Source organism: Callospermophilus lateralis, chromosome 1 (genome assembly GCF_048772815.1).
Source record: "Callospermophilus lateralis isolate mCalLat2 chromosome 1, mCalLat2.hap1, whole genome shotgun sequence".
Taxonomy (NCBI): Eukaryota; Metazoa; Chordata; class Mammalia; order Rodentia; family Sciuridae; genus Callospermophilus; species Callospermophilus lateralis.
In genome coordinates this window covers 34,914,610-34,928,230 of record NC_135305.1, presented here as the reverse complement: position 1 = coordinate 34,928,230, position 13,621 = coordinate 34,914,610, and the positions used below count along the sequence as shown (strand labels likewise).

Genomic DNA, 13,621 nt, shown 5'->3' with positions numbered 1-13,621 from the left:
TATGGTGCCATGATTTACTTGGATTAGAAACTTAAAATCTCAATGTGAATATTTTTCTAGAAATGTGTATGAGAACCCCTTTCTCCAGTAACATGCCAGTTTTTGACTCTATAAGCTTGAAATTAAAAAATAGCAAACCTTATTTTTATTGAAGTATTTATAACTAATTTCTCTGTTTCAAGGTGCTACCAGGCAGATGAGTTTTCACCGTCTACCATAATGTGGAGCAGATATTTTGCCTTCTGTCTCTTGCTTTTGCCAATTTTTATGAGTCAAACAGTATACGGACAAAGAAAGAAAGGAGCAAAGTCAAATTTACTTGCAAGGAAAAATGACCTCCAGGGTAAAAACAAGTTTGCTTATGTTCTTAATTATTAATTTCAACTCGCTAAAATACCGATTTCACATTTTCTAAGTAACATTTGAGGTACATAGTAGAACATCACATATATGTATATACATGACATTCTACTTGGATATAATTATGACAGTAATACATCTTACACACTTAAAACACATCGAAGTTTTTAGAGCACTTGTACATTTGTTATCTCATTTGAGGCTCACATATAAAATAGGCAAGACAGAGACTGTCACTTTCATGTTATAGAGAAGTTGAGACTCAGAGAAGTTAAATGGCACATTTAAGGCACAGGCAAACTAGTAAGAAACAGAGCTGGGATTCAAAGTTCTCTGTTTTCAAAATAAGTTTATTTCTCCCTTGCTGTTGATGAGTACAGTCATTTTGTCCCTAAGTTTAAACAAAGTTGATGACAAAAATCAAAACCTCACTGATATGACACACAACGTAAGAAACAACCTAAGAAATAAAGCATTGTTTTTTTTTTTTTTTTTTTTTTTTTACTGCGAGAAAACCTCACTTGTTGAATTTTAAAAATGTTCCCTCCCTTCCTCTCACTTTAAGTGGGTTTAACATTGAGAATATGCTGTGAATATATGATCTTTTGTTTACTTGTTTGCTCTTCATTTGCATGATCCTATAAGGGGAAAGACTTGGAAAGAGATTTAGTTCTTTAGATAAGTTAAGCCTTATCTCCAATGCGATCTCTCATATCCACTTCACTCCCTTCTCAAAACCAAATACAACAGCCACCTCAGGGTGCTCCTATACAATGCAGTTCGATGAGTTGGAACAATTAAGTTGCCTAATCTTTTTTGTTCTATTTCAGACTTTGTTTGCTTCATAGATGTGCTCTTCATTGTGGACAGCTCTGAAAGTTCTAAACTTGTCCTCTTTGATAAACAGAAAAATTTTGTGGATAGCTTGAGTGACAAGATCTTCCAATTGACCCCGGGTCACTCTTTGAAATATGACATCAAACTGGCAGCCCTTCAGTTCAGCAGCTCAGTCCAGATCGATCCACCTTTCTCTTCTTGGAAGGACCTGCAGACTTTTAAGCAGAGGGTTAAGTCTATGAATTTCATTGGACAAGGCACCTTTTCTTATTATGCTATTTCCAATGCCACTCGGCTACTTAAGAAAGAAGGACGTAAAGATGGTGTGAAAGTGGTTTTGCTAATGACTGATGGCATGGACCATCCAAAGAATCCAGATATTCAAAGTATTTCTGAAGGTGCTAGAAATGCAGGAATATCATTTATCACCATTGGACTTCTCACTGTCAATAGAACCAAACTTCATTTGATATCTGGGGATGCACCCAGTGAACCTATTCTACTGTTGAGTGATCCAACCATTGTAGATAAAATTCGGGATCGCCTGGTAGGTACCAAATGGATATGCTAAGTATTTTGCACCATAATGTTGATATCTTGGTTATAAATTCTGTAAGGGTTGATACTGGGCAAGAAACATGAAAAAAGTATATACACAAATTTCTTTGGAATTTTCTTTCTATAAGAAAAATCTGAAGTCTCTCTTCATTTCCTTATACCAAGTAAGCTGGGAAAGTACAAGGCTCATTCCCTGAAATTGCATTCCTAACTTTATTATTAGTCCAGGCTGAGGATTTGGGAGGATTACTTTCCAATCATATAACTCAGGCTTCTGTTTATATTTCCTAAGATTGTGAATGCTGCTTACATATATTAATTTTGTGGTCAACTTGTGGTCTGCTGTATTTATATCAAGTTTGTCTTTTCCCATTCCACACCTGCAGAAATACTTTTGGTTCTATTTCACCTATTGCCACATTATACTACTTAAGCAAAATATAATTTTATAGTAGTAGACCTCCAATTTTGAAAATTATTTCTGTGTTTCTTAGATAAATTAAATAGGCCCATTTAATTTATAATCACCTGAAGTCAACCAACAATTTCTCCATCAGATCAATGAGTCCCATTTGATGGGTCTGGTTAGATGCCTCATTGCTTCTCTGTATTTTTTGCTTAGCTATGTGTGAAAGTCTCTCCTTGCTGCTTTGGAAAACATGAGGCATAGCAATCAAAAAGAAATCCCTCTTGACAACATTTCTCAAAAAGAAAACTCCTGGAGATGAATTGGTTGATTTGTTAAATGTTAAAAAAAAAAATCGATTTCCTTAAAAATACTGATTTCTTTGATTTTCTAAGAAGGCAAGACAGCCTAGTCCTTTAGGCACTGAGCATGTGGATATCTTTTCTATGATGCAAAGAAAAGTCAGATCCTACTCTGAAGATCGTTTTGATCCTTTTGTCCTTCCTCCAATGCTTTTCCTAATGTCACTCTTATCTTTTTAGTGTCAATTGTTTTCAGCATGAGACCTGAGTTTTTCTTATCTGAGTAATATCATATATTGTATCTAAGTGATATTGTAATACCATATATTGCAAGTTTTTATGAGTCAAACAGTATACAGACAAAGAAAGAAAGGAGGAAAGTTGAATTTACTTGCAAGGAAAAATGACCTCCAGGGTAAAAACAAATTTGCTTATGTTCTTAATTATTAATTTCATCTGGTTAAAACACAGATTTGAAATTTTCTAAATTGAGGTAAATAGTAGTACATCATACACACACACACACACACACACACACACACACACGACATTCTACTTGGATATAATTACATATTAGGTGTGTATTTTACTTTATTCTGTGTTTGCCAAAATCTTATGATATGGGTACTTTTATTATTCCTATTTTATGGTTGAAAATTTAAGGCCAGTCAAAACCCCAGAGTGTGCATGCTTAACTCTATAAAGGTGTATTCAGAGAGGAAATAGTAACTGTTTTAAAAGTATTTTTTTTCAATCAGAAATGTCCTGAAACAGGTAAACAACATCTCTACTATTATTTTTAGTCTTTGCTCCTTGGGGATTGAGGATATATGGGAAGGGTTCTGCCTAGACTTAGAGAGATGACACCTAGCTCCCTAGTGCTTGGGGTGAGTGTGCATCCTGAACAGTTCTTTCACATGAGAGGGAACCTTACCATGGTGCTGGAATAACATTGAACCCTGACTGTACCCATGGCCCAAGGTGTCCTTACCACTTAAGACAATTCTGGCATGTGCAGAAGAGAATCCTGGGGCTGTAAACATGAGTGTCCTGCTGCTACTTCCCTGTCATTATCCTGTGAGAAGAGTTGAATATAGAAGATGTGGGGCAGGCAGGTCCTTGTTTGGCCAGATGTGCAGGCTCAGGATGTTCATACTTCCTCTTGACATATGTTTGTTGAGAAATTCTACCTCAAAGGGCACCCAGGCTCTTGGCAGAAGACTGGAGTCAGAACTGTTGGTCTGTTTCTAGGGAAATCAGAAAATGACCAACAGTGTTGCTATTCCTTAGCATCCTGTGATTTCAGCTTGTTTGTTCAGATGGAAGCTTAATGAATAAGACTGTTCTTAGAAGAGGTACTGCTTCCCAACCATTTCTGGGTCCAGAGCAGAATGCATTTTTTTTTTTTTTTGTACTGGTAATTGAACCCAGAGGTGCTTTACCATTGAACTACAACCCCAGTCCTTTTTATTTATTTATTTTTTCCTACATTTTTTATGGGTGTGTTATAAGTGTGCATAAGGATGGGATTTGTTACATAATCTTTAATGCACACAATATAACAATATACTTTGGACAATATCATCCTTTTTATCTTGATTTTGAGATTGGGTCTCAGTAAGTTGCTGAGGTTGGCTTTGAACTTGCCATCCATCTGTTTTAGATTCCTGAGTCACTGGGATTGCACAAAAACGCCACCATACCCAACCCTCCCGAGTGTTTATTTAGGCTCTTTAAAGAACAGTACTCCAGGGTTTATGTTTCTATTTCACTATCTATGAAGTAGAACTTGACTCCTGATCAGGTTATTGGAAACATTCCTCATTTAATCTATTTGTATTATATCTTTAATTGAATTTTTACCACTTTATTTTGAAATGATTTCATAAATATGAATTTCATAAAATCTATTTCACAAATATCATAAAAATGTTAGGTATAGTTTAACTACAAAACTGCATCTACTTAAAGTATATAATATATGAGTTTTAAAAATGTATACATCCATGAAACCATCAATGCAATCAGAATACAGAACATTTCCACCACCCAGCTTCTTCCTTACACCTTTGGGATACTTGCCTTAATAATGATATGACTTTTGTTGCTCTAGGTTAGTGTACATTTTCTAGAATTTTATAAGTAAACTCATACAGTGTGTGCTCTGTCTGTGACAAACTTTTTTTTTTACCCAGCCTAATAATTTTGAAATTATTGTTTCTTTGGATTAGCAGTGTATCCATTTTTTTGCAGAGTAAACTTAAGTTGAATTTAATTGACACAATTGTCCAGAATAAGTCAACTTTGCAGGAGTCAAGATGAATTGCAGAATCAGTGTATATGCCTTGATATCTCTAGTAGAAAGTTTCATGAAAGAACCTCATGAAAACATTTTAATTCTGAATTACCCAAGAGGGATGTGGTGATTCCTAATTGAAGGGGATATGTGAAATATTTTTATTGTTAGTTTATTATGGTTCACATAGTAGTGTTGAAACCCAAGAAATAAATTCAACCAATGTCCTATATATATTACTTGGTCCTTTAGAAGAGTAAAAAAGAATATATGAAAACAATTTTTTTAAAAAAAATTTTTTTCCTCCATCACTTTTAATGTAAATATTTAAAAAGCCTTTATGAGAATAAAAGTTGTGACAAATTGGTCTCTTTTAATGAATATCATCAGAAAGAACATAAACTTTAGGTATTCCCTCCTTCACATAAACAATCATTTTGGTAATTTCTATATCATCTTCAGAATTATATGCTTTATTTTAAAATAATAGTCCACTTCTCTTTTTCTCAGGGCTTCCCTTGCTTGGAGTCTTATTTCTGCTCTAATGTATTTCCGATTTTGTTAGCAATTTTACTATTATACTAAGCTGTAAGTTTTGTGCTTTGTTACAGCGTTCGTCTTCCTTGCCTACTGAGTGCTTTAGTCTCATCCCATTTGCTATGATGCTAATAACGTTGTCCATCCCTCACATTTTCTCTATCCCCTTCTGGTAGCATCGACCTTGTAACTCTTCTCTGTAAAATAGGCAGTTCCCTTCTCGCCCTCTTCTTTGACATATACATATATCATCATAAAAATCCAGATATTAATAAAACGTAGGCCTTAGCTCTAGTGAGGGTCTCTATTATTTATCCTTTATATTGAAACTCAAATTCCCCCTAGACTGTAATTGATGTGTCTTTCTCTCTGGCTTTGACCACGGGCCCCAGCTGTTCTCACACAGTGCCTCTCTGCCCACTTGGAAGCCCTTGCTACTTCCCAAGGCATCCAGTTGTGTTCACGTGGGCCCTTCCATCCACTCTGGTTAAATGTCCCTCCTCACTGCTTCCTTTGTCTTATTGCCCACACTTGTCTTTATGACTTTTTTCCTCTTAAACTTTGACATATAGCATGGCATGCCATCAACACGTTGGTCCTTTGCATTCCTCTCTTCGAAGTCATCCAGAAACCCCACCTATTCCAAGAAACCATCTCATTCCTGCCCTTCTCCCTGACCTCCATTCTGGGTCCTCTTTCCTGCACTGTTGGCTGTGTGTTGTCCTCTGTCCCTGGGGCCTATAGACTATAAGTGAGTGCCCTTAGGGACGAGGCTTTGTTCTTTGTTTGAAACAATCTTTTCTATTCTAAAGTTTTGTGTTCATTTTTGTTTCCATAGAAATATAAATTCCAGCAAACACATAATCAAATGAATTCCAAAAATAGTTACTTGTGTTGTTATGATTTTACGCTTTATGGCACATATTTTCAAAGAACAATATAGCAAGACAGAAATTGAATTTTCAAAAGAGCTGATGTGTAGAATTTCACATCAGGCACACTAACAGCTAAATTCATGAATTGAAAAACTGACAACGATATTGCTTATTGTTAAAAAGGTTGTAAAGTGACAAAACTTTGAATTTTTCTTTAGTAGTTGTTTTAAAATTTTATAGTTTGGCTTAAATTATCAAGGTTTTAAAAATTGTCTCTCAGGAGCTCCTTTTGAATTCTTTTTTCCTCTCACTTTCCCAGAGGACACCAAGCTTCTAATGTGTGTTTTAAATATTTTATAATTTGGATTATATTGTACATATCCATCTTCAAAACACTTTTTCACCTGATGTTTTCGGAAACTTATGTTGAATTACATATATCCAATGCATTTGTTTCAACTGCTGAATACTTTTTCACTTATTGACCCATTCTACTATGGTTTTTTTTTTTTTTTGGTACCAGGGATTCAACTCAGGGACACTCAATCACTGAGCCACATCCCCAGCCCTATTTATTTTATTTAGAGACAGGGTCTCACTGAGCTGCTTAGAGCTCGCTTTTGCTGAGGCTGGCTTTGAACTCATGATCTTGACTGGTGGATTTTCTTAATGCATATGTCCAATGTCTCCCCTTCATTGGTCCTTTCCTCTGCCCACCTGCTCATTATTGACTAAGCTAACTAACAACTGTCTAAAGCCCACTTACATTTCACAAAATTATGACTTTAAAATGAATGTTTTGATGCCAAAGAATAAATTCACACATGTATAAGGCTGGAAAAAAATGGCAGAAAGGAAAATACACAATTATGTATTCTGCCTTAGTCTTTGTAAGTAAAAGTAAGGACATTCTCATTATGACTGATTAAGTTTGTAGCTAAATTATAGAGAGTATAATGCTGATCGAAGAAACAAAAGATAAAGCACAGAATGCAATAGGATAAAGATCCTAGAAAGCATAGAGTAATTTTTAATGTTAGTGCCCTTCATGTCTCCTATTATTACATGGCTGAGAGTGCTCCTTGGGTGGTTGGCTGGCAGGCTTTATTGCTTTTACAAGGTTAAAAAGGCTCAATTGCTATTCTACTTGGAAATTGCATATCCCATAGGGAATAATTAAGACTAATAAGAAGCTGGAAGCAGAACCATTAATTGAGTTAATGTTTCATTCTTTTTTCCCTCCTAGGATATTTTATTTGAAAAGAAGGTAAGCACCACATGCTTTGATTACTATGAATGACTCTGAAAGCTTGCATTATCAGATAAGCATTATAATTCACATTAGAAGCTAAGGTGTGACTAAACAAAAATGCTTAATTCTTTTCGAACCACTCTCTTTTAAAATAGTCATTTGATTTTTCTGCCACTATATCCACTGTAGGTTGAAAATTTTAGGAAAAGTAGGGACTATTTAATATTATTAAAAAATAATTTTAGAAATCAGTGATAACCAAATGGCATAGTTTTTGCTTACTTTGACATGGCTTCTTTTATTCTAAACTCATCTCTGACATCAGCTACTCGTGAAGTCCCTGTACTTGGGGAGATGTTCCAGGTACTGGCCAGCATTTGGTTAGTGCTAAGAGAAAAGAGCTTAGAATCATCCCCTGCTGCAAGCTGGTTGACTATAAGCTCATTATCTTTCCTATTGTGGAGAAAATTGAGCCTCATGATGGCAACCAGGGCATATGACAATGGAAGCTGGCCAACAGCAATAGATTGGATAGGATATTGCCCAATAGATAATTATGAGTTTGCTGAGGATTCCTGAACAACGTGGGCATTTCTTAAAAGAAAGAGTTTGGAACATCTGAACTTTTTTCAATAAACTGCTTAACATCAGGATATTTACAGTTATCATTGCATAAGATAATAAAAATATCAGGTTTGTAAAATATCAGGTTTCATTGAATTATGCACAGATACAACATTATTTTATGTCCCATCAAAAAGGAAACATCTTTTACCATTAAACAGTGATACAAGTGCCTTCTCATCAATTGCAACTTTTATTTTACATTTATGGAAAGAATCCTTTTACATTTATTTAGATACAGACTTTTAAATCCTGTATTACTTTTGTGCATATATGGAGAAAAATATAAGCAAAATAAATTTTTTTTTCCTAAAACTTCACCTCCGTGTCTAAATCTTGAATCAATGCCCTTGTTTTTCCACATAATCCTGGTCTCTGCACCATCAAAACCATTGTCAATGAAGCATGTTTTTTGGTGTTCTCTGGCATTTTCTTTCATTTCATTCTTGAAGTCTTGAAGTGCATGTGCAGAAAACAAATGCTTTGTCATATTTGACCTGTTAGCTATGCTAAGACTCATTTTGATTTCAGAGGTGTTAATATGAGGAAAAATGTGCTTCTTAGGATTGACAAAATGTGGTATAAGTTAAATGTTTTCTTTTGCTGAGTAAAGAACTTAATATTTGTCTATAATGAACGTTCATGTGTTATATAGAAGAGTAGAGAAGATATTCCAAAAGTCCACTGAAAATGATTATTTCCTATTTTAATTGGCATCTATAAATCTTTGACAGAATATCTATTTTATTTAGCCATAGCAAAGTTTAATAATACTTTAGTAGTTGGCTCTTAATAGACCTGAGTTTGCCTGGAATAATTTAATAGAGAAAAATCTCCATAAACTTGCAAGGTCAGCTTTCTCTAAGGGAGTGTTCCAGTTGTGTATTGGATAATATTTGAAATGCTATCCTAACTATATTTCACTGTGTGTTTAATACTGTGTTTCATTATTGATTTAGTGTGAACGCAAGATCTGTGAATGTGAGAAGGGGGATCCAGGCGAACCAGGGCCTCCTGTGAGTATACTACTACTACTTCAAACTTGAGGCTGATGAAGACGATGATGGCACAGTGATGAAATTGCTTTCAGAAAGGGCTTTTCAGTGTCATTGCTTATTGGATAATGGGGACCCATGATTTCTGAATAATGAAGTGAAAATACAGAAAGCGATAATACTTTAGGAAAGCTTTGTTTTACTAGAAGCAAGGACACAGTCCTCTTGGGAAGCTCTTGCCTTCACAGCAATGCAGCAACAACTTAGTGTGGTCTCCTGGAGAGGCCAGTAGGGCATTTTGGGAGATTAGGTAAATTCTGCCAAATGGAAGCAACCACTGGGCAACCAAAGATAAATGGCAGGATTTAGTATGATGATTCGATATCTGATACCATAGTCCATTCTAGCCTAGGATCAATAGTGCCATCTGTGTAGTTGGAAACCATTTGAAATGACACTAAGACTGCTAGAGATGCTGAATATTTTTCTGACTGATATCAGAAAGCATCCAAGCTGCTTATCATGCATTTCATTTATTGATGGGATTGCAAACTTTAACCTTAGAGTTCAGAAGCCTGGGGAGATGTTTCACAAAATACATGGATTCGATTTTGAACTAATGCTCCTATGTGGGGGTGGGGAGGGGAATGCATTTGTGAATATCTGAGAATATGACACATTTTACCTTGAGACTTGGTTCCAAAGCTTGTTCCTTTTCAAATCAGTCTACCACTGAAGGTGTTAAGAAGTGAACTTGTTTGTCCCCACAACCCCAATATAAAGTTGCCAGAGGAAAGGATATTCTATTATGTTTTAAAATGAACAGTGCTAGTAAGAAAGTTTACAGTTGCTAAGCTAAGCTGACAATTTCAGCCACTTATGTTTTAATAGGGGTAAACCATAGAGCTATGCTGTTTAATATTTATTAAACTCCCCCAAAACAGTTTTCAGAAAAGCAACATTTTGGGTGGCTTGAGCCTAGTAAAACAAAGTGCTTTTCTGGAACAGGATTGGGGAGCTCCCTTCTCCTATCTTTTGAGGTGATACCTGTATATCAGAACCTCTGTGACCAAAGACAAGCAAGCTGGTCTGATTCTTTCAAAAGTGACTCAGAGTTAAGAAATGACAAAATCATAGAATTTGGAGGGAAATGGATGGCATTAGAGCAGATTATGCTAAGTGAAGCTAGCCAATCCCTTAAAAACAAATGCCAAATGTCTTCTTTGATATAAGGAGAGTAACTAAGAACAGAGTAGGGACGAAGAGCATGAGAAGAAGATTAACATTAAACAGGGATGAGGGGTGGGAGGGAAAGGGAGAGAGAAGGGAAATTGCATGTAAATGGAAGGAGACCCTCAGGGGTATACAAAATTACATACAAGAGGAAGTGAGGGGAAAGGAGGGAAAATATAAGGGGGAGAAATGAATTACAGTAGAGGGGGTAGAGAGAGAAGAGGGGAGGGGAGCGGGGAGGGGGGATAGTAGAGGATAGGAAAGGCACAGAATACAACAGACTCCAGAATGGCAATATGTAAATCAATGGTTGTGCAACTGAAGTGATTCTGCAATCTGTATATGGGGTAAAAATGGGAGCTCATATCCCACTTGAATCAAAGTGTGAAATATGATATATCAAGAACTATGTAATGTTTTGAACAACCTACAATAAAAATTAATTAAAAAAAAAAAGTGACTCAGAGGTGGGGGACTATAGTGGTCCACAATGAAGTGAGGATAGGAATAACTCCTATATTTTTGCCTGTTCAGTCATTCCTTTCAATCTTTTAGTTTGATTTTGTTTACAAAGCAACTGAAAAGTAATTATTGGGGGAAGAAGTAATTGCTGGGAAGAAAGAGATATTATCCTTTTAAACAATTGCAGAATTTGTCCATCTGAGACAGTACAGTAGTAAAGGGGAGAAAAGAGTCGAATCTCTGTGAAGGCTTTATAATCTTCCTTTGTTTTGTGGGATGTGGCAGATCATAAATTATGACAAAGAAAACTAATAGAATACTTGCTCAAAATAATTTTTTTCTCTCTTTGCTTTCAGGGTAGACATGGAAACCCAGGTATTAAAGGTGAGCGAGGACCAAAAGGAAATCCGGTAAATGAATAGACTGCTTTCTTTTAAATCAGTGTATATCTTTCTAGACTTATTTAAAGAATAAACATAAAGAAAATAAAGAGCATTGCAAGATATGGCAAGAATCTGATGAGTTTTAAGAAGAACATAGGACATTGACTTCCTGTATTATCTATCTTGTTTTTGTTTGCTTGCTGTTACAAATTCTAAATAGAATTTGAAAGTTTTAGACTGTAAGTTTAGGAAATCTAGGGACATTAGCTAAGCAGAATTTGTTACTTGAATAATAATGGCCCAAATTAATTAGGGCAATGTTTCATGAACCACTAATACATGTGCCACATCAGATTGACATTGGCACTTGTGTTTTTATGGATCTGCATTATGGATAACTGACTTATACCAGATGTTTTCTCTGTCCTAGACATCATCTGTCATTTCTCTAATTCTTTTTTTAAAATGTGTATACCTATCCAAAAAATCACAGATTAAAAAAATTACCTGTTTATATTACTGTTGGGACAATAGTGTTCTAAATTCAAGAAAGACTGAAGGAATCACAGAGAGAGAGAATAGAAAATATAACTATGTGAAAACTTAAGGCAAAATTCTGTACAGTGAAAAATAATAGTTAAAATGTGAAGACATTGAATACAATGAACATTGGGTTAACTTCTATAGTACATAAAAAACTTGTAAAACTGATGATAAAATATAAAATTTTTAATAATTGAGTGAGCAAAGGACACAATTTTCAAGAGAGGACATAAAACCAGTAAAGAAAAAAAAATAGAAAAACATTTAATTTTATTAGGTAATGAAAGAAACTTAAATAAAGACAATGAGATACCCTTTAACACTAATAATTCACATTTTAAAAACTTGGAATCCAGAGGCTCCTTAGAAGTAGTTTTCTAGTTAACCTAGTTTGATTTTTGGGTGTTTTGAATTTTAAGAACAGTTCTTTTCTTATAGCAACTAACATGGCAATTTTAAAGTAATAACTAATGATAGTGATATGGTAGTGAAGCTGGTTTGCTCTTCATTGCAAAGATAAGTTGGCACAGATATTTTGGAATAAATTGGGCAATAAAGAGGAGACATTCAAATACTTGAAATTTTGACTCAATCCTATTTCTGAGAATACTTTTAGGAAAGTATGAAAAATATAATGTTGTATGCATGAAGGTATTTTTGGCAATTGCTTGCTTGCCAAGGAAAGGGAATGTATAGCATCTTTGGTTCATTCTAAAACACACACACACACACACACACACACACACACACACACACACACACACCCTATATTCACTCATCTTATGTAGGCTTGAATTGATGCCATCATGCTGTTTGTTGTTGTTTTAAATACCTGTTATAAGTTAATGTGTACCAGTCATGTATTTAGTTTGTAATTTCTTGCTCCATAATTTATTTTCCTAAGTCTTGCTGACATCAACCAAACACTCCTAAATACATTTTGGAAAACATTCCAAAGCCCCTTGGAGAAAAGCGAGGGTGTTCAGCTCAGAGCAAATACAACGCTCTATTTGAGAAAAAAATGACCATGTTGTGAAACTGGGATGTGTCCTAAGCTGCAAAAATGTATCTGAATCCTGTATATTTAGCTTTATTATCAAAGGGCAAAGTTTATCTGAGCTGCTGTTTTCTTCCTTTTATTGTATGTGATAGTGCCAATAGTAAAGTCTTAAGATTTTTCCCTAACTGGGTTAACCTGTTAGTCTGAGACTTCTGAATTGAATGCATTCATTCAACTGAGCAATAATCACTCTGCAAGCCTGTGGAATTTTGACTGATTTTTTGTTTGTTGTAGGGTGATGCTCAAAAAGGAGAAACTGGAGAAAGAGGTCCTGGGGTATGTACACAACTGGAATGCCTTCCTGTGGAAGTGATCTCGGGATGCTAACGTTCTGGGATTGACCATTTTGATCCCCTCAGGAGGGGACTTTCACCTACCTGTGCTCTGATGGCTCAGGCAGGCAATCAGACGTATATGATCGTGGGAAATGGAAATGTGAGGAAAATATACTTTGATGGAACCAGGGGTTTTCAACCCTATGACAGTCCCTGAAGCTTAAGTGGACAATTGTGAAGGGCTCAAATGACAAAAGCATTTTGCTTTATTTCTTGTGTCCTTTTTCATGATGAAGAATAAGTTGAGTTTCAATGTCATAATAATTACATTGTCTAAACTATGCTGTTGTCAATACAATCTACAAACAAAATAACATTTATCATTTTAGTTGATTTCTTATCTCCCAAATTAAAAGATAACAAAGATTGCTTGACAAATAATATAGTGCATGTCTTATTTTGCATTTTCCAGAGCACTTTGGTAAGGGTAGCAAATAGCAGAGAAAGTGAAAAAAAGGAGACCTTGTTGTGTGGTGCCTCTCTGCTTGTCCCCTTGGGTATAAGCCCTGGACTCAGACCAAGAGATTTAAGTACTGTTCTCTTGGTATTTTTAATTAACTTCG

The 13,621-nt window shown here is 35.3% G+C and overlaps 1 protein-coding gene across 1 annotated transcript in view; it reads left to right on the top strand.

Moving 5' to 3' along the window:
- The first annotated feature begins 219 nt into the window (after positions 1–219).
- The window catches only part of Col28a1 (collagen type XXVIII alpha 1 chain), a 158,234-nt gene continuing 144,832 nt past the window's right edge, over positions 220–13,621 (top strand). Inside the window, exons 1-6 of the mRNA XM_076861514.2 lie at positions 220–343; positions 1,191–1,744; positions 7,418–7,438; positions 9,007–9,063; positions 11,094–11,147; positions 12,958–12,999. Coding sequence (XP_076717629.2) covers positions 220–343; positions 1,191–1,744; positions 7,418–7,438; positions 9,007–9,063; positions 11,094–11,147; positions 12,958–12,999 — 852 coding nt within the window. The remainder of the gene's footprint in view (positions 344–1,190; positions 1,745–7,417; positions 7,439–9,006; positions 9,064–11,093; positions 11,148–12,957; positions 13,000–13,621) is intronic.